Source organism: Marmota monax, unplaced genomic scaffold (assembly GCF_021218885.2).
Source record: "Marmota monax isolate L192 unplaced genomic scaffold, Marmota_monax_Labrador192_F-V1.1 WCK01_AAM20220418_F8-fsc00061, whole genome shotgun sequence".
Taxonomy (NCBI): Eukaryota; Metazoa; Chordata; class Mammalia; order Rodentia; family Sciuridae; genus Marmota; species Marmota monax.
Genome location: NW_026695230.1, coordinates 19,726,907 through 19,748,767, shown reverse-complemented (window position 1 = coordinate 19,748,767; position 21,861 = coordinate 19,726,907). Strand labels below are relative to the sequence as shown.

Here is a 21,861-nt window from a genome sequence, read left to right as displayed (position 1 = left end):
AATTTAATGATGATCTCTTTCAACTCCAGTGCAAGAATCAGATGTTTAAATCTTAACAGTATCTGGGAAGCTGTGTTTTTTCTAGGGGCATCCTACTCCTTAGACTGAATAAAAATCTACTTTCTTAAAACTTTTATCTTTGGTCCTAGTTTTATCTCTGGGACGAAACAACTCTCCCCTTCCACATGACTTGAGGCATTCATTCTTTCATTTTATCTCATTAGATCTTAATCTTAGTTATTTAAAAATATTTTTAAAATTTTAAGTTTTTATCTTTTTATTTTGCAATACTAGAGAGCAAACCTAGACCTTTGCATATAGTAGGCAAGCACTCTACCATGGAGCTATATTCCCAACTGAATATTTTTTTTTATTTTTATTTTTTAAAAAATATTTATTTTTTAGTTTTAGGTGAACACAATGTCTTTATTTTTTATTTTTATGTGGTGTTGAGGATCGAACTCAGCGTCCCGCACATGCCAGACAAGTGCACTACTGCTTGAGCCACATCCCCAGTCCCAATATTTTTTATTTTTTATTGTAATATTATAACTAGCTATTTATGGGGTAGAATGTGGTATTTCAATTTATGTGTGTAATGATCAGAGTAATTGGCATTTTTATCATTTATCAAATAATATTACTTATCATTTCTTTTCTTCTTTCTGTAACCCAGTGGTGTTCAACCACTGAGCCTTATCCCCAGCCCATTTTTAATTTATTTTGAGACAGGGACTCAGTAAGTTGTTTAGGGCCTTGCTAAATTGCTGAGGCTAGCTCTGAACTTGTGATCCTCCTGCCTTAGCCTCCCTCACCACAAGGATTATAGGCATGAGCTACCATGCCCGGCATCATTCATCATTTTTTTTTGTGTTGAGAATATTCAAAATCCTCTCTTCTAGCTGTTTAGAAATAGTAAATTAATAGTTGTCACCCATAGTTTTCCTACTGTGCTATAGAACATTAGAAGTTTTTCCTCCTATCTAGATGTATCCCTGTACCCATTAATCATCCTCTCTCTATCCTTTCCTCCCCCATACCCTTCACAGGCTCTGGTAACCACTGTTACGATGGACATTTTTTTCACATCTCTGAAATTGAAGTGCATCTTACAAATTGATAGGGTATCACATTGGAAGCATTTATTTTATCTTAGTGTCTCATAAAATAATGCTACAGATTACAACTGGTGGTGTCTTAAATTAGATATAAGATATCTGAGTTGGGATATACAAATGTCTTGCAACAAGCTACATGGTGTTTTTCTTCCTTTTCATCTATCTTTGGCTTCAATTCCTTGATAATATTGTTCCATCTTTTTAGTTTAAAAACAATGTAACTCTCTTTTTTCCCCTCTTCCTGTCTTCTGCCTTCCTTCCTGCCTTCTTTCCCATCTTCCCCATCCTTCTCTTGTCTCTTCTTAAAATCTACACAAGTCCCTTTGGTTCCCAATAATCAGAGCTATTTTTTAAAGGCCCTACAATCTGATAATGGTGCCACCAAACAAAGTGAATCCTGAGCACTACATCTTTTCTCCCTTTGGGATTCTGCATGTACATCCTGTGGAGGGCAGTGAAACGATGACATTGGGTACCTGGCACCGCCACTCTGTTCTATGGCAAAAACTTCAGTTCATTCCATTTTTTAAGAATTTCCTCTTGCGCAAAGCTTTAACCTGGTAGGTGGTGATGGGGCTGGGATTTGGAGGGGAAATGAATGAGAGCAATAGTAAATTATTACTGACCTGTAATTTGTAGTTGGAAGAAGAATGTGAAGTTGCAGGGGCTGTGTCGGCTCCGGACTCTCCTGGGTAATCAATTGCTTTTGGCTATACCCCACTTTGGAGCTGGGCTGCTTCATATTAACAGGTAAAGTCTTAAAAACCCAACTTCAATGGATTTTTTAAAGTTATTATTATTTTTTTGTGGTGCTGAGGATTGAACCCAGGATCTTACCCATGTGAGGCAAGCATTCTACCAACTGAGCTATATTCCCCAGCCCCTTAAAAAATATTTTGGCAAAAAATAACAACACGTTCATTGTTGGAAAAATAAAAACAAAAAAGCATGAAGGAAAAAAATAAAGTTCTAATCCTACCACCCTTAAATAATCACTATGATGATTTTATTATGTGATCATATGTTACATAGTGTATATGTAACATGATCTGAACATATCTCCATGTAATTACATGTTCTATATTATCTTGTCCCAGATATTACACAACTATTAAATATCAAGTCTAGCGGTCTAATTCAGATGTTTGAATCCAATTTTTTTGTTCTTTCAATGCTATTATTTATATTCCTTTCATTTTGGGAAAATATTGGTTATCCTTATTTTTGGTACTTCTTTGCCTTCCCTTCATGACGCTTCAGCTTTTCACAAGCATATTCTGTGATAGGAGTTGAAGAATCAAAAAGCTATGGGGCCTAAGCAGGAGGTATTGAAGGAATGCCAAATGTAAAGAGGTTAGGTGAAGAAACTGGGAGTCTTGGGGGGAACTGGAATCTGGAGATTGCATCTGAAGAGGACAATCACTACTCAGTTTCAACTAATTGTCATTTGGGAATATAAGTTCAGCATGATCAGCCACCTTATTTTTCAGGACTTCCTGAAGTCTACATTTTGTATTGAAATTTCTTAATTTTAACTCTCTGGCTCAAACTTTAATTAAAACACCATACTGGAGCACATTGAAAAACTTTCAGTATGAATCTGACCCATTGGTCATGAGTTTGCAACCTCTGTTCTAGGCAGTTTCCATCCTATAGTCTTACCTAGTCCTCCTGATGTAATTGAAAGCATAAGGACTTTGGAGGGTAGAATTTAGATCCTGAATACTAGCAAGGGACTTTACTCTTTAAGCCTCAGTTTCCTGATCTGCAAACTGGGATAAAGATTTATGTTTGCACAGCTATAATGAAAATTAAATGAAATTGTGGTTATAAAGTACCAAGTTCCATGCCTCTTAGTAGGCACTGAATAAATGACACCTGTTATGATTATCCTGTCTACTTATTGAGGGCCTTTCATATTTTTCAAGGATGTTTAGAGATATGGAGTTCTCTGGGGAGAAGTGGGGAAAAGAAATGGGCTTCCTCAGGGGTAGTCAGCCTATAGAGGACTTGCAGTATCATTACTTTTGATCCTAAAACTGATTTGTTGATGTAGACTTTTGGAGCCTTCAGCTTCCCTATTCCAAGGAAGAAGCCCCTTTGTCTCTTTCTGAGTTAAACCTTAGAACTTATCTGACCCTCTCTCCTGGTAGAGATGTCACTAGGTATAAACATTTTTACATACCCTGAGCCTCTTCCAAGTAATTTCCTAGCCAGAAACTCTCTAGGCTTGAACTCTTCCAGAGAACTCTGAAGAGGAAGCTGTCTCTGTTGGTTATTGGAAATATTACAGTCTTTGTAAACATTTGCTCAGTCTGGGAAGAAATCAAAGGTGTGTAAAGAGAGAGAGCTGGGATTCTATCCTAATTAGCTTATTCCTTGATTCTAGGCTTCTGCAGGAGTTCCATTCTGTGTCCTGGCTACCCCAGGAGCCAGATCGATGTTATGAACTCCAAGATCTGCAGAAGGCTCTAGCCAAGGAGAACTACAAGGCTCTACGGTTACTCAATCACTTTCTGAAGCTCTGTACATCTATTCTTAAACTGGTAAGGAGCCCTAGTTTATTATAAACCTTTTCTCCCAGCTGCTCTCTGCAGAGTTCCAGTCTTCTTTTACAGGATCCTCTGTGTGACACGACTCTGTAATTAGATCAGAGCCGTTGTCCTGCCCAGCAATAGCAGTCTCTGCAAATAGATGGATCAATAATAGGTGAGCAGACACTGGGACTCAACTTTTCCTGAGGGTTGGTCCTAGCCTAGGATCATGTCTGTTTTGTCAGTTGTTTGTGCTGACAATAGGGAATTAGAGTACTGAGGAGTTTAAAAACTGGAATCCTGATCTCTTATGCTGCTGGGATTATCTTTGAACCTATCTTGAATCTTTGATAGTCCACTTCAGATGCATGCAAGAATGGAATCCTTCCTAGCTATGACTTTGTTTGACTTTTCTGACTCAAGATAGGACTACTCTATAGTATGATGTGCATTTCAGGGTTGCTTCCTCCTTGCCCCTCCACGTCAGACCAAAAGTAACCTTTAGCTGAGATCTTGCCAAGCACTTTCCTCTTCTCTGTTCTGCTTCCCTTACTCCTTTAGGGTTTTTTTTTTTTCTTCCTTCAATAAATCATATTTTCCAAAATCTCATACTCAGGGTCTGCTTCTAGGAAAATCAACTTTAGAAAACATGCATTATTAGACCAAGCTCATTTATTACTTTATTCAAATATCCTTACAGGCACAATAATTTTTTGACCTATTTTATCTTTCAGCTTCTGAATAGTACATGTTAAATATCTCCCCTGTGACTATAGATTTGTTAATTTATTCCTTGCTGTTCTTTCAGTTTTTGTAACATGCATTTAAAAATCATGTTGTTATGTGCATAAAGATTCATAACATTATTTCTTGTGTGACTTATAAATAAAGTCTTCATTCTTTTTTCTTTTTTTTTTTTTTTTTTTTTTGTGTGTGTGTGTGTGGTCCCGGGTTAAAAACTCAGGGATGCTCTTCCACTGAGCTACATTCTCAGCCCTTTTTATTTTGACATGGAGTACTGGTAAGTTGCCCAGGTTGGCCTTGATCTTGCCATCTTCCTGCCTCAGTCTCCTGAGGATATTTTATGTTTGTTTTTATTTTTTCCATATTTTTATTGGCACATTATAGTTAGTACTTAATGGTGGGATTATTTGTTACACATTTGTACATGCACACAATTTAACAATACATTTAGCAATATCATTCCTCAGTTTTTTTTTCTTTCCCTGTCCTCCTCCCTCTCCCTAGTTCCTTAAATCCCTTTTATTTTGAAGCACACTTTATTACTTTACTTTTTGTGTATCTCTCATAAATAGATGGGAAAAAATTTAGTCTGAGAGTCTAAATCTTGTAACAGGTTTATCTCATTTACTATGATTACTGATAGATTTAGACTCTATCTTGGTGTTTTCTGTTTCTTATTATTTCTAGTTGAGTCTTCCTATGTTTCTGTTCTTGGATTGTTTACATTTTTGTTGCTACCCACTGTCTTGTAGTAATTTGGATATTATATACTTTATTCTTGTGATTGCTCAGGCACTATTCAGTGTCTTCTCATCTTTCTTAGTTTTTGACTGGTGATTTTGTTTCTTTTCATAGACTCTACTTGTTGAGGAATGGTGGATATGTGACTCAGTTACAGGCAATGAAATCTAAGTGAAAGTAACTGGAAAAAATTTTAGAGGTAGATCCACCTGAAATGTATTTTTGGACCTTTCCTATCTTATTAGCTAACCCTTGGATGAAATTTCTGGTGATGGAAAAGCCGTATCACTGTGATTAGGGTGAAAGTCATACTAAGGATGGAGAAATGGAGAAAACAAAATGATTTGACTGATATTGGGCCAAATCTATGGATTTCTTTTATTTTCTTTGGGCCATTCTGGGGACCAAACCCTGGCCTTTGCACATGCTAGGTAAATGCTCTACCACTGAGATATACTCTCAGCCCTGGATTTCTTATTGCATTAAATAAATAAACTTTCTACTTGCTTAAGCCACATTTTTTCTAGTTTTCTGTTTCCTGCAGTTGAATGCATATGTATAGCTGTTCCACTCAAATTTTTATAACAATCTCTTTCAAGTATTTTTCTAATAGTACCTTCTCAGGGAGACCCTTTCTGATCACCCTATTTAAAATTAGCACCAGGACTCCCAACCCTTCTTTCCCTTCCTTTTTTTGTGGCACTTGCCACCTTTCCACATACAGTGTAAACTATTCATTATGTTTTGGTCATTATTCATTATGCCCACAGAGGACAGGGATTTTTATCTATTTAATTCACTGAAATATCTCCAGTGCTTATTGCAGGATATGCCAAAAACAGGTGCTCAGTGAGTATTAGCTGAATGAATGACAAGTGTGAATTTGTATTCATAACTTTCCCCAAGCATAATAAGAACCTTAGTACTCTCCTAATTTTCTTTCTCTTCTCTCATTCTCTCCTCATTCTTCTTATTCCTCTTTTTGTCTGGCTTCCTATTATTCTTACATTGCCATCTAGAATTTCAGTTTTGCATTGTTAAGAAGAGTATTGTTTTGTAACATATTCATATAAAATTAACAGTATGTTTCACCAATTTCTTTGCCCATTAAAGCTTCTTGAAGACAATGTTACTCTTTTGGATTCATTTTCTTTTGTCTGAAGTATCTTATTCCTTTTTTCAAAGAAATTTTTTCCCTAGTTGTAGATGGACACAATACCTTTACCTTATTTATTTATATGTGGTGCTGAGGATTGAACCCAGGACCCCACACATGCTAGGCAAGTGCTCTACCAATGAGCCACAACCCCAGCCCAATTATTACTCATTTTTTTCAGGAAGAATCTTTGGATGGTAAATTTTCTGAGTCTTTGTATATCTAAGTATGTATTTATTCATTCTTCAACTTCAATGATACTATGGCAAGGTATAGGATTTCAGGGTTAAAAATTTTTTTCTCATAATTTAGAAGTTAGTATGCCTAGTGCTGGTGTCTATCAACTATGTTCCGTTATAGTAATAATTATTATTGTTGTTGTTTATGTGATTTTATCCTAATTGATGCTCAGTAGACCCTTTCCATGTGAGATGTTATATTCTTTATACAAAAATTTACGGTGGACCTATTTGATACTGGGCACCATATTAAGCAATTAAAAAATGAAATGAGGCTTAATAGAGGGTCCTTCCTTAAGGAGCTCACAGTGTAGTGGATGAGCCATACAAGTTTCTAGATAACGATGGTGTTCTGGACTAAGGGCTATGTGGTGGGAAGGGCACACTTTACCAAGCCTGAGGACATGTTTGTGTATCATGTGCCTTGCTTAGGACTTAACTACAGTTCTGAAGACTGAGACTTGAGCACATGAATAGTGTAAACACAATCCACAGATTGGACCAATCAGTTCTAATCATGAGCTCTGTGCAGCATCGCAAGGAACAGGACAACATCAAGGGCAAAGGGTCTATCTGGACCAGTATAGCTTTATTATTTCTCCCTTATGTTCCTCAATAGAACTTGACAATCATCAATTCTCTGCATAGGCTGAGAACCCTCCTAGATCTGTGAATAATTCCAAAGAGACTCCCAAGCTTTGTCCCACATTTCCCCTCCTTCAATAGAAAGTCTGTTAGTGTCCAGAAATAGCTTTTACTAGAACATAAAATAATATTATGCTACTTAGCAGGCCACATTACCCAGACCTAATGGTTAAGTCCATGTTCTGGAATTATTGCTGAGCTTTACTCACCTATTTTTTTTGTCTGTTCTATGTATTGTGAAGTTCTTGGTGTTTTTTGTTTGTTTGCTTCTTTTTTAAAAAAAATTGATATAATTAGTTATACATAACAGTAGAATGCATTTTGACACATCATATATAAATGGAGTATAACTTCTCATTCATCTGGTTGTACATGGTGCAGAGTTACACAGGCCATGTAATCATATATGCACATAGGGTAATAATGTCTGATTCATTCTACTATCATTCCTACTCCCTTGCCCCCTCCCCTCTCTTCACTCTCCTCTATTCCAACATACCTCTATTCTACCTGCTCCCCTTATTATGAATTATCATACCCATATTGGAGAAAACATTTAGCCTTTGATTTTTTTTGGATTGGCTTGATTTGCTTAGCATAATATTCTCCAGTTCCATCCATTTACTGGCAAATGCCATAATTTCATTCTTCTTTAAAGTGTATATACCACAGTTTCTTTATCCATTCATCAGTCGAAGGGCACCTAGGTTGGTTCCATAATTTAGCAATGTGAATTTAGCTGCAATAAATATTAATGTGGCTATGTCACTGTAGTATGCTAATTTTAAGTCCTTTAGTATAAACCTAGGAGTGGATGACTGGGTCAAATGGTGGTTCCATTCCAAGTTTTCTGAGGAATCTCCATACTACTTTGCAGAGTGGTTGCACCAATTTGCAGTCCCACCAACAATGTATGAGTATACCTTTTCCCCCACATCCTCACCAACATTTATTGGTGCTTGCATTCTTGATGATTAGTGAAGTTCTATAGACACAAATTTTCTAAAGTTCCATCCTGAGGGCTTTGAATATATTCAAAATATATGTGATAGGGCTGGCCTATTGCATTAGCACATTAGGCCTCCTCTTAAAAGATGTCCTGCATTTTGTGTCTTCTCAGGTCACATAAAAATTTCTGGGCTAGGGCTGGGGATATAGCTCAGTTGACAGAGTGTTTCCCTTGCATGCACAAGGCCCTGGATTTAATCCGTAACACCACAAAAAAATAATAATAATTCTGGGGCTGGGGCTCAAAATGTAGCTCAGTGGTACATTTGTCTTGATTTTCAAGGCCTTAAATTTAGTCCCCAGTACTGCCAAAACCAGCAAACAAGTCAAAACAAATTATGGGGCTAATCTCAACTTAAAAGGAGCACTCTGTGTGCATATCTAGGTTCTGGGTTCTAGACCTGATTGTTTGCAGAGACCAGTGGGTGGCTATTTACTCTCCATACTTCTATCTCCAGTTAGTTTCCACTCTTTATGCTGACAGGTTCATGAGGATACATACTACATGCAACAGAAGCTGCAGGAATATGTGCAAAACTGCAACAAAACAGGTCAAGGCTCCATATGCACTCAGAGGGTACAGTGCCAGAAGCTAAAGCAGAAGCTGAAGCAAGCAGAGACATGGTTACTGCAACTAGGAAAGTTGGCCCGCCTGATCAACTACATGATTTGTCAGAGCCTTGTTTCAATCTTAGAAGATGAAATAACCTCTTTTGTCGCCAACATCCTACAAGTGAGGTGGTGGGTGGAGATGGGAAGGCATTCAAGGGCCAGGTGGTGAGAGATATATAATGACATATAGCAACACAATCTTTCTTGACCCTTCTTTTACAGGCTCCAAGGCAAAAACCCTTTCTCGTATCACAGTTGGTCTTCAGTGATGATTGTGGCCAGCTATCACAAGTGCCCTGTATTGAAAATATGATCCAGATTGTAACTGGCGGCCTACAGTCTATCAAGAACTCTGCTCTGCAGGTATCTGAATTGGGCAGGGGAATGGCTATAAAAATCCCTGATTCCTACGTCTGTTATTAGAAGCTCTCAGACTGGTTTGAATCCGTTCTTTCCCCCGATTTCTTCCTCTTCTCCATATCCTAACATGAAGGTAATGCAGTCTGCAGACCTGAAGACCTCCAGGGATCTCCTGTATTCTGAAGGTATTCAAGGAGATTTAGGGAGTAGGAAGGCTGGGAAGAGGGGAAGGGAACATAAAGAGCATGAATGGTATGGGAAATGATCAGGAGGCCCAAGCTATAGAGGCAGGCCTTGGGTATGAATGGACCAGCTCTAACCTAGGAATTGCACATGTGTGTTGGGAGTTGGGAGAGTTGGGGGGTGTTCTTGCTTGCTAATTCATGTGCAGTGAGGGAGAATATAAAGAGTGTGAGTACACTGTCCTTCCCCTGGTTCATCTTCTTAAGTTTTTTTTTCTAACATCATAGTTATATTTTATAGCCTGTTGAATTAGATTGCTAGGTTAATTTGGACTTGTTTGAAGAGTTCTACTCATTCAATATTTAATTTATACAGTTCTTTTCATTTCCTATGGAATAATTCATTAGTATTATTGAGATATTCTCAAATTTGTTAACCCTCAGGGAAGGAATACATCTTTACATTTCCTTTATTTAGAGTACTAATACTGTCACAAATAAAACCATGAAATGTATTCAAAATCATATCTGACATATAGATGCTTTTTAATTTTCCCATTTAACTGATAATGTCTTCATTACAATGATTTAAAGAGGAAGTTAATTTAAGGAAAAGATGACAATGAAAAAAAGTTCAATAAAAAGAGCCTTTTTTTTCTTTTTACAAATCACAGTGTTTGGGGAACCCTTTTTCCAAAAATGAGTTTAGGTTAATTTATAGAGACTATTGATATTTGTTTTACATAGTGCATCGGAAAGGGGAAAGACTTTGGAATGAAACACATTAATTTACTGGTCTGCATGGTGGAAATAACAAAACTACCTAAGAAAAAGGATGGTTTTGAAGGTTAGAAGAGGTAATGTGTCTAGAATAGTGCTGAGTATTTAGTAATTCATGCTACAGATCTTCTACTATTATTAGTATTAAAGACTTAAATAAATCAGACTCTTCACTGTATTTTCTCATTATATGCTGCTTTAACTTCCTTGGAATTGTTTTTAAAAACTTAAATTTTTATTCTAAATTCTGAAATTTCAAATACCACCTTCAATGCCTAAGGTCATCCATTCCATTTTTTAAAGAGCAGCATAGACTGATGTATTTAGGAGTAAAATGTCATGATATTTGTATTTTACTTTCAAATAGTTTAGGGGAGACTAAAACATAGAAGGAAAATCAGAACAATGTGACAAATGTTATTAAATCCAAGTGGATGGATAAGAGAGTTCATAGTGTCATTCTTGAAACTTTTGTATAAAACTTTAGGGGAGGGCTGGGGTTGTGGCTCAGTGGTAGAGCCTAGCACGTGTGAATCCTGGGTTCAGTCCTCAGCACCACATACATACATAAAGATATTGTGTCCAACTACAACTAAAAAATATTCTTTAAAAATAAAATAAATAAAAAGTATTGTGTCCATCTACAATTAAAAATATACATATTAAAAAACTTCAGGGGAAAAAGATCTGCAAAATCAGATTAATATAATGGAGAAATAGAACCAAAGTTCTGATTTAAGATTGTCTCTAGATTCTTAAGAAAAATGGAGCAATTTTCAATAAAATAAATATGTAGCAGATAAAACTTTACTAATAGTTTTTAAGAAACATACCTCCAACTGAGAAATCTATACTTAAATAAGACAAGATTTATATAGCTCAGCAACCAAATTACAAAATACTCCAAAATTCCTACTTATGAAAATATGAAATGTAATCCCAGGCATGTTCTCTGTTACTTAGGAGGCCGAGACAGGTGAATCACAAGTATGAGGACAGCTTCTACAACCTAGCAAGGCCATGTCTCAAAATAAATTAAAAAGGGCTAAAATGAGCACTTGTGGTGACATATGCCTATGATCCCAATGACTTGGAAGGCTGAAGGAGGAGGACTGAAAGTTAGAGGCCAGCCTCAGCAATTTAGTGAGACCCTGTCTTCCAAAATTAAAAATAAAAAGAACTGAAAATGTAACTCAGTGGTAAAGTGCCCCTAAGTTCCAAGCCCAGTACCAAAACAAAGACACCACCACAAATAAAAAGCCTGGTGTGGTGGCACATACCTGTAATCCCAATGAATAGAAAGGCTGAAGCAGGAGGATTATAAATTGGCGGTCAGCCTGGGCAATTTAGTGAGACTATGTCCCCCAAAAAGGACTGGGGATGTAGCTCAGGGGTAAAGCACCCGTGGGTTCTATCCCCAGTACTGCAAAATATTTTGGGGTTTTTCCTGTTTTGTCTGTTGTCTTGTTATTCCCCTCTATCTCCTTACTCACAAATCCTGATACATGTGGGTCTTGAGGCTGTGAGTGGTCTGTCCCTACTCACTTACGTTTTGGAATTTGTAAGGATCCCTTGTCCCCATTTGTTAAAAATGTTAACCACTTTTTTTTTTTTGCTATTTAATTGCTCTATTATATTAATGTGGGGATTTTGAAACTATATTGTTACTGTTATCATCTCAGAATCCCTTCTGGTGTTATTATTCTTGTTTTTATGTGGAATATAAACTGTAAGGTGTTAGAGACAATGGCCAAACCAGGGAGAAAAGTTAGAAGGGTATTGCAATAATGCAGTGAGAGAAGTGGTGATTGGGACTTCCCTGATAGGGCAGGTGATGGTAGATATGGTGAGAATTAGTTAGCTTTGGGTAGAAGAGTGAAAGATGACTAAAGATTTTGACTAGAGAATGTAGAAGAATGGAGTTCTCTTTACTGAATTTAGAAGACTATTGAAGAAAGAATTTTCAATGAAGTGGGGAAAAGAAATCAGAGCTCATTTTTGTCCCTGTTAAGTTTGAATGTATGTTAGATTATCTATAGAGATGTGGAGTAGGCAGTCATTTAAGTGGGATTAGAATTCAGGGAGAGACCTGGACTAGGGATAAATCTGGATACAACTAGATGGTACTTAAAAGCTATGAGGCTGGGTGAGACCTAGGGAGTGTGTAAGATGGAGAAGAGATCTGAGGTCTGAGCCTCAGAAGCACTATGTAGTTTAGATATGGGTGCAACAGATCTAATTTCTGAACATTTTGATGCTTTTTTGCCTTTTTTTTTGTTTTGAAAAAAAAAAGTTTTTACAGGAATCCTGATCTTGGCAATTAACCAGTTCCTAAAGTGTTAAGGGGGAGGCTAGGGTCAAGGATATTTGTTAGGACAGACACTTGAGGACTGGCATGCTCAATATTCTTTCCCACTCCCCACTCTTTCTGTGGAAGCTGGAATGCTATAAACTACACTTCCCAGACCCCCTTGCACCTAGGTGTCATATGTGATTTTGAATACATTAATTAGGTCTACATGAGACTTCAACCAGGAATTAAGTTGGGGAGAAAGGCATATATGCCATCCATTCTGCAGATTGTACATAGCAGATACAGTGTTTTATAGCTGGTTGGTGTGGCATCAACATCCCAATTTGCACATAGCACTGAATGCTTAGCAACCCATATAACTTGTTGGAATAATTCCCTTCCTGTGACACTAGTTAGAGTAAATTCTACTCTCTGCACCTGAATTCTAACAAATTCCTTCCTGGGGTCTGATTTACTGTGTTTGTGATGTGTATGTATTTATAAACTCATGGGCAGGGGATGGGGAATGTGGTGTGATATAAGTGCACATACTCAGGGTGGGAAGATATGTGTAGGGGCTCTGGAAGGCACTCCAGATGTACTCCACTAGATATGCATGTGCTTTACTAGAAGATGATGAAGTCGAAGAGGAAGACTCAAACATAGAATTCCTGAAGCCCAAGTTCCTGGGTCAACCCAGCAATGCTGTTCGTATATTCTGTGGCCCTAGAATAGGATTGGTAAAACCTTGGAAGTCTCAGCCAATTGCGGATCTCCTGGAGGTCCATGGGCACAGGCTACGGGGCCAGTACTTGCCCCCCAATTATAATCAGCTACAGGAAGACTTAGACAACAACCTTCGAATCCACCAGGCATTAAATATACAACATGCACTGATGGAGGTGAGAACAGGTTTAAGGAATGGAATACTGCCCACCAGTTTCCTCATAGCCACCCCTTCTGCCCTAATCACCTTGTCTACACTTAGGACATGCAGTGGGAGGTGCAAGATTTCTGCAGGGAACATCACTGGATAACAGATATTTATAAATTCCTGAAATCCTGGGGGCCCCAGAAGCTGGAAGACATGAGAGGCTGTCCCATCAAGAACTACATACAGCTGGTGAGCTCCCTGAATGATTGGCAGACCCGTGTCTCCAATATGCCTATTGAGTTGCTGACAAGAGGAAAGTTGCTGCTGCTTAGCTGCCACAATATGAAGGCAGAGCTGGGTGAGTACTGCTTATTTTCCCTCCTTTCCTCCTTATGTCTGTCCACATAGCTTGCTTTGTCCTTAGAATGTTCTCCAGGGACCTTTGGCACAGGGCCCTAATTGGACTTTTGAAGCCTCCCAGAGCTCCAGGACTTAGCCGGTTTCCTTTGGCATCAAATTTATGATCACTAGTGGCTCAGCTCATTCCCTATGCTCTCTAGGAATCACATTGCTGTTGCCCCACATTTTTTATTATTATGACATATAAGTAATTTAACCTAAATGTGACTTAATAGAAAGTTTAACTGCTCTTTGGGCTACTGAGTTCAGTTTCTTCACAGAGGTACTCAGGAATTTAGGGTACCCCTTCTCTGCATGTAACAGAGTGGGAATTTATGCCACAATATATATGTGTAAGCTGGGAGCAGTGGTGCATATCTGTAATCTAGTGGCCCGGGAGGCTGAGGCAAAAGGATGACAAGTTTAAGGCCAGCCTCAGCAATTTAGTGAGGCTCTATGCAAAATAGTGAGACCCTGTCTCAAAATTAAAAAAAAAAATGGCTGGGGATGTGACTCAGTTAGCACCTCTGCATTCTATCCCTGGTACCAAAAAATTTTGTATGTGTAAACACTTACTTTCTTTAACTGATCTTATCTCACTCTTCAGTCCTAACTTCTGTGGGTAGTGATAGAAGATCATTACCTTCCCAATTAAAGAAAGTTTTTTTCATTTAAAGCAGCCACTGATCTAATTCAGTCTGTTTTGGGTATTCGGCGAATTCAAAATTCATACCACAGTTCTGGGTTTGGGGTTTCTTTGTTGTTGTTGATGTTGTTCTTAAGTGTCCTCTGTTCAATTTTCCTTCCCCAGATGCCATCTGGCACTGAGGAGGGCTGCTGGGCTGCATGCTTTTCTTTGTACAGAACTTTGTAAATCCTGGGGTCCTTGGAAGCTGGAATGATCCCCCAAACCTGCTACATCCTTGCCTGGTCCTGACATTGATGTTTCTAGTGATGCTGTGTCCTGGTTGATGTAGCTGAGATGTGTCTTCTTGGCCTAATGGGGTCACATAGTGATTACCCTTCCTATGTTGGCCCCTCCTTGGCTCCTTCTGGAATGACAGATCTTTGGGGTTTTAGTAAATCCTTCATCCAGTCTCTGTCTTGAGCTAGCCACCCCCATAGTATTTACTTCAGGGCCTCTCAACTCTCCATGCAGAAACCTCGTCCAGGTCACTGGCTGTCACTTCTCTGCTACTTTCTGAATCTCCTGCCATTTAAGACTATCGGAGACTTATAAGCTTTAGAGGTGGCTTCTTCTGCCACAACATATCACATCATGGTTTCTACTCTGTGATGGCTATTTCATGTTAGCACGAGGGCAACCCAAAAGGTGGTGGTCTCATCCCAAACTTCTATATAGAAAGTGGGACTCAACACTACTCTGCTCTCTGTTTCCTCCTCAGCTTGTCTCGGTTTCCCTCCTCTTGCTGCCTCTATCCCTATTAGGTCAAAGCCCACTTGTTGATATCCCTCAGTCTCTGAGAAATTTGGTTTTCCACCTGATATTTCCCCCTGTTTTTTCTTTTCTCCCAGGGGAAGGATGTCTTATGCTATTGTGTACTAGATAAGTACCTCAGCTAGGAGATGGTCTTGGAGAGGCTCATGATGTAAGCCAGCTATTTTTTTTCCCTAGGAAATAGGGAGGATGTTCTGTTCCCTCACTTACCCTCCAAGGATAGTGAGTAATCAATAGTATCTACTTCCTACAGAGACTAGTACTACTGGACCCATGATCCCCCAAATCTGCTTTTTTATGAAGGTGAAGAGGCCTTGGAATTAGGGCTGGGAAAGAGTGTGCCTGCCTAGCCCTCTGTGCCTGTGCTCCTTGGCAAATTGATGCACAGGCCTCATTAGGTATCTTATGGGCCACTAAAACTTGTTGCTCTTGTGCAGGGGGTTCAAGTTGGCAAGGCAGGAAAAGGGAGGGCCTGTAATTGGTCTGCTTTCTTTCTGGCCCTATTTTAGGCGGGATTTGCTTCACCTTGATACAGAAGTCTATGCTTTCTTTCTAGTTTGTTAGTTTCTTTATCCTTAGTTCAGAATCAACTGGCCCTTTGAAAGGAGTAGGTGGGAGAGACAAGCACTGAATTTAGAATCCTGGCTCAGTTTTTCACTTGCTTTGTGACTTAAGATCTATGAGCTCCTGTTTCTTTGTTTGTAACCTGGGCATGCATTCAAGGTTACAGGAAGGAGATTTATTTGTAGTGCTTCTGGCATTCAATATGGCATGCAGTAGGAATTTAGTGCATCTTAAAATTCATCTTCTTCTTTTCTGTCTACTTTCATCCTTCTTGCTGATCATATTTTATCTTCTTACCCTCTAACTCTATTCTTCTTCTTGGACCTCCTTGCACAGTGAAGAACATACTTACACTCCAGTGAATTGGTCTTGCAGGAAACTTAGGGTGATCCTTTATTACTCCCCCTCCTTAAATCTACTACATCCAAGGCCTCACAAAATCCTTTCCATTCTTCTGCCTCCCAAATATTCTCAAATCTGTTTTCCTGTCCATCTCTAGCTCCCAATGCCAAGAAAACCTATTTTATCAAACCATTGCTCTTTTATCCCATAAGGTGTCACTGTTGTACTCCCTATTTGGGTTGCACTCCTATTTGCCTTTACCTGCCTGATACTATTGGTCCAAAATTAGAACCATTGTCATGGCCCGGCTGTCACGCACGAGGGGGATACTTTGAAAAAGCATGAATGAGTTTAAATCCTGTGTTCTGTTAAATATAGAGTGTCCTTCAATAAGTTCCCTCTTGATAGGTTTTGTCAGTCTCAGCTATTGATTATCTGTCCTCTTAACTACTACTTTCTCCAAGGCTCTGAAAGTGCCGTACCCATAATGTCTCAATTATCTGCTTTCTATATTCACTTTTACACTTTCTGGTTGCAGAGATGCTACTAGGAGATAGAATTTACTTTACATAAAATGTTTTAAATGTTTATGTGTGTGTATTATATATGTACACACATATATAATGTATATGTACATTATATTTAACTATTTAATATATGTTTATAATTTGAGCAATAATAGAGTAAAGCCAGGATGCCTGAGTTTGAATTCTTGCTTTAAAACTGTATGTTTTTATTTTTAAAATTTAATTAATCAATTAATTTATTTTGGGAGGTATTGGGGATTGAACTCGGGGACACTGGACCAACTGAGCCACGTCCCCAGCCCTATTTTGTATTTTATTTAGAGACAGGGTCTCACTGAGTTGCTTAGTGCCTCACCATTGCTGAGGCTAACTTTGAACTCATGATCCTCCTGCCTCGGCCTCCCAAGCAACTGGGATTACAGGCGTGCACCACCACACCCAGCTTTATTTTTTTAATTAGAGCTTTATAGTTATAATATTAGTTGTGTTCATTCTGACAAACTCACCCATGCATAGAATACAATTTCAGTTCATAATCCCCCCTTTTCCCTCCCCTGTTCTCCTTCTTCTACTCTACAGATTTCCCTTTTGCTCATCTATTTATTTATATTAAATTGGTTCTTTTTATTTATACATAAAGGTGAAATTCCCTGTGGTATATTTATATATGCACACGACATTATTTTTTAAAGAAGTATTGCCTCCCCTTCCCATCCCTCCACTCTGCCTCTCAATCTTCTTTTTCTACACTACTAATCATCCCTATATCTTCATGATACCTATCCTTCCCTCCTGTACCAAACTGTAGGCCCACCAACAAAGTACTGATGCACCTTTTCCTGTACATCCTCACCAGCATTATTGTTATTTGTATTCTTTTGTTGTTTAAATTTTTATTTTTATATTTTAATTTAAAAACAGTTTTTAAAAATCTGTTCTAATTAGTTATACATGACAATAGAATGCATTTTGGCATTTGTACACAAATGGAGCACAACTTCTCATTCCTCTGGCTGTTCAGAGTCACTCCAGTAGTGTAATCATACATGTATATGGGGTAATAATATCTGTCTCATTCTCCCATCCTTCCCATCCCCACAACCCCTCCCCTCCCCTCGCTCCCCTCTGCACAATCCAAAATTCCTTCATTCATCGCTACTCACCTCCAAAACTGGATCAGTATCTGCTTATCAGAGAAAACATTTGGCCTTTGATTTTGGGAAGATTGGCTTATTTCACTTAGCATAATATTCTCTAGGTCCATCCATTTACCAGCAAATGACAGAATTTCATTCTTCTTTAAGGCTGAGTAATATTCCATTTCATATATACTACATTTTTTATCCATTCATATCTTGAAGGGCATCCATAGTTTAGCTATTGTGAGTTGAACTCCTATCAACATTGATGTGGCTACATCACTGTAGTATGCTGATTTTAAGTACTTTGTATATAAACAAAGGAGTAGGATAACTGGATCAAATGGCGGTACCATTCCAAGTTTTCTGAGGAATCTCCCATACTATTTTCCAGAGTGGTTTCACCAAATTTTAGTCCCACCAGCAATCAATGTATGAGTGTACCTTTTCCCACACATCCTTGCCAACATTCATTATTGCTTGTATTCTTGATAACTGCCATTCTGACTAGAGTGAGAGGAAATCTTAGAGTAGTTTTGATTTGCATTTCTCTAATTGCTAGAGATGATGAACATGTTTTCATGTTTGCTGATTGATTGTATTTCTTCTTCTGAGAAGTGTCTGTTTAGTTCCTTAGCCCATTTATTGATGGCATTCTTTGCTTTTGGTATTCAGTTTTTAAAGTTCTTTATATATTATGGATATTAATCCCTTATTGAAGGAGTAGGTAGCTAATATTTTCTCCCAGTCTGTAGTCTCTATCCTCATGCTCTTAATCATTCTGTTGCTGTGCAGAAGCTTTTCAGTTTGATGGTATCCAACTTATTGATTCTTGGTTTTATTTCTTGCACTTGGGGGTCTTGTTAAGAAAGTTGGTGCCAGCACTTATATGATGGAGTGGTTGACACTATGTTTTCTTCTAGCAGTTGCAAGGTTTCTGGTCTAATTCCTAAGTCTTTTATCAATATCTATTTGGATTTTCTGCAGGGTGAGAGATAGGGGTCTACTTTCATTTTTCTACTAATAGCTATCCAGTATTCCCACATCTTTTGTTTAAGAGATTGTCTGTTCTCCAAAAACATTTTTGGAACCTTTGTCAAGTATCAGATGGCTGTAGGTATGTGGATTTGTCTGTGTGTCTTCTATTCTGTTCCATTGGTCTTCACGTCTATTTTGATGCCAATATTATGCTGGTTTCGTTGCTATAGCTCTGTAGTATGATTTCAGATCAGGTAATGTGATGATGCCTCCTGCTTTGCTATTCTTTCTCAGTATTGCTTTGGTTATTCTGGGTCTCTTATTCTTCCAAATGAATGTAAGAATTGTTTTTTCTCATTCTGTGAAGAATTCATTGGTATTTTCATGGGGATTGCACTGAATCTATATATTTCTTTGGATACTATGGCCATTTTGACAATATTAATTCTGTCTATCCAAGAATGTGGAAGATCTTTCCCTCTTGTACAGTCTTCTTCAATTTCTTCCTTCAACGTACTACAATTATCACTGTAGAGTTTTTTTTACCTCCTTAGTTAGATTAATTCCCAACTATTTCATTATTATGTTTTTTAGGTTACTGTGAATAGGGTGGTTTTCCTGAGTTCTTCCTCAGCTGAATCAATATTGGAATGTAGGAAAGCTATTGATTTTTATGGGTGTTGATCTTGTATTTTGCTTGTATTTTGCTGAACTTCTAATCTCTGGAAGTCTACTGTTGGAGTTTTTTTTGGATCTTCTAGATACAGGATCATGTCATTGGCAAAGAAAGATAGTTGGACTTCTTTTCCTATTTGTATCCCTTTGATTTTCTTTTCTTGCCTCCTGGTTTTGTCTTATGTTTTGAGGACTACATTGAATATAAGTGGTGAGAGTGGACATCCTTGTCTTGGTCCTCATTTAAAAGAAAAGGTTTTTAGTGTTTTTCTATTCAGTATGATAATAGCTTTGGGTTTTTCATAAATGGCCTGTACAATGTTGAGGAAGGTTCCTTCTCCAGCATATGAATGTGTACTTTTTAATATGAGTGGGTACTGGATTTAATCAAAGGCCTTTCCCCCATCTATTGAGATGCTCATGTGATTCTTGTCCTAATTCTGTTTAAGTGATGAATTACATTTATTGATTTACATATGTTGAACCAAACTTACATCTCTAGAATTAAACCTATTTGATTATGATGTGTTGTCTTCTGTATGTGTTTTTTAATCAGTTTGCTAATATCTTATTAAAGATATTTGTATCTATGTTCATCAGGAATACTGGTCTGTAGTTTTCTTTCCTTGATGCACTTTTGTGTGGTTTTGGTATCAGGGTTATACTGGTTTCATACAATGTATTTGGCCGTTCCCTTTCAATTTCATGCAATAATTTGAGAAAGACTGGTGTTAGTTCTTCTGTAAAGGTCTGGTAGAACTCAGTTGAGAATCCATCTGGTCCTGGGCTTTTCTTTTTCGGAATGTTTTAAATTTCTGTTTCAATTTCATTACTTGATAGTGGTCTGTTTAGGTTTTATTTTCCTGGTTCCATTTAGGCAGGTCATATGTGTCTATAAATTTGTCAATGTTGTCTAGATTTTCCAGTTCACTGGAGTATAAATTTTCAAATAGGTTCTAATTACCCTTGGAATTTCAGTAGAGTCTATGGTAATATCTCCTTTGTTTAATTTTATTGATTTGGGTCTTCTTTTGCCCTCTTTTGGGTTAGTCTGGCTAATGGTTTAATAATTTAATTTATCTTTTTTGGAGCAACAACTCTTCACTGCATTGATCTGATGCATTGTTTTTTTTTTATTCTCAATTTTGTTAATTTCTGCTCTGATCATAATTATTTTCTTATTTTACTGGTTTTGTAAACAGTTTGTTCTTTTTCTAAGGCCTAGAGGTGAAGCATAAGCTTATGTATTTGGGATCTCTCTATTTTTTTTTAATGTAGGCTCTTGGTTGTATAAATTTTCCTCTTAGAACTGCTTTCATATTGTCCTAGAGATTTTTTTATATGTTGTTATCTCTGTTCACTTTCATTTCTAAGAATTTCTTGATTTCTATTCATTTCTTTTTTGATCATTATTCTTTAATTATTTTTTGGTATCCATGTGTTTATGTTGTTTCTATTATCTTTATTCCTGATGATTTCTAGCTTCATACCATTATGATCTGATAGGATGCATGGGATTATATTAATTTTTTTTTTGCTAAGATTTTTTTTTATGGCCCAGAAATGGTCCATTTTGGAGAAAGTTCCATGAGCTGCCGAGAAGATGGTAAAAGTGAGATATTCTGTAGATGTCTGTTAGGTTCATTTGCTTTATGGTATTATTTAGGTTGGAGATATCTTTATTGATGTTATGTTTTGATAACCTATTAGTGATAATAATATAGTATTATTGTGTTGAGTTCTATGTTAGATTTAATGACATGGAGGGTTTCTTTTTTTGGGTGGGGGTAATTGGATGCATGCTTGATATCTGCTTTATCAGATGAGAAAATAGCTCCCCCCTTATTATTCTGGGAATCTGTATGCACAGAATATTTTTTTTCCCAACCTTTTACCTTCAGCCTGTGGTGTCTTTCCTTATGAGTCTCCTGTAAACAACTGTCATGTTCCTCATGACTAAAACATTCAGGGTCACTCCAGGTGAACTGGGCTGCTCGAAATAACCACACAGAGACAGAGATACCTTTTTCTTTGGGGTCCTGTGAAGGCTCCTCTGACCTTAAGGGTCCCCAGATAGAGAGCAAGCGAATGCTGAACTCTTTTATTGAGGAGAAGCCATTCAAATGAGGCAAGGGGTCAGGTTTCAGGTGGTTGAGTCTAGCTTCATGATGTCTGCTGTCAACAGGTTGACTGACATCTAAGAAGGCCACACCCAAAGGCAGAGGGAGAGAAGGGGACACCAAAGTGTTTCCATGGAACATTCTATCCCAAACAGGGCAAAGGGGTTAATATCACAAAGGAACAGGTGAGTGTAGCTCAATCCTTGGGGCGACACGCCTATGTCTGAAGATGCATCCTCAAACTTCCAAGACCAGGGCAATGTCCAGTTCACTATGAGATGTAGTGACAGTCAAAGCCTCTCCTCTATGGGAAGGAGAATGTGAATCATTCAGACTGGTTCCCCACAAACAACATATAGTTTGATCCTGTTT

The 21,861-nt window shown here is 37.8% G+C and overlaps 1 protein-coding gene across 1 annotated transcript in view; it reads left to right on the top strand.

Moving 5' to 3' along the window:
* The window catches only part of Dnhd1 (dynein heavy chain domain 1), a 106,845-nt gene that overhangs the window by 18,533 nt on the left and 66,451 nt on the right, over positions 1 to 21,861 (top strand). Inside the window, exons 4-11 of the mRNA XM_046437957.2 lie at positions 1,475 to 1,678; positions 1,758 to 1,868; positions 3,508 to 3,664; positions 8,670 to 8,918; positions 9,020 to 9,160; positions 9,291 to 9,342; positions 13,046 to 13,314; positions 13,401 to 13,644. Coding sequence (XP_046293913.1) covers positions 1,475 to 1,678; positions 1,758 to 1,868; positions 3,508 to 3,664; positions 8,670 to 8,918; positions 9,020 to 9,160; positions 9,291 to 9,342; positions 13,046 to 13,314; positions 13,401 to 13,644 — 1,427 coding nt within the window. The remainder of the gene's footprint in view (positions 1 to 1,474; positions 1,679 to 1,757; positions 1,869 to 3,507; positions 3,665 to 8,669; positions 8,919 to 9,019; positions 9,161 to 9,290; positions 9,343 to 13,045; positions 13,315 to 13,400; positions 13,645 to 21,861) is intronic.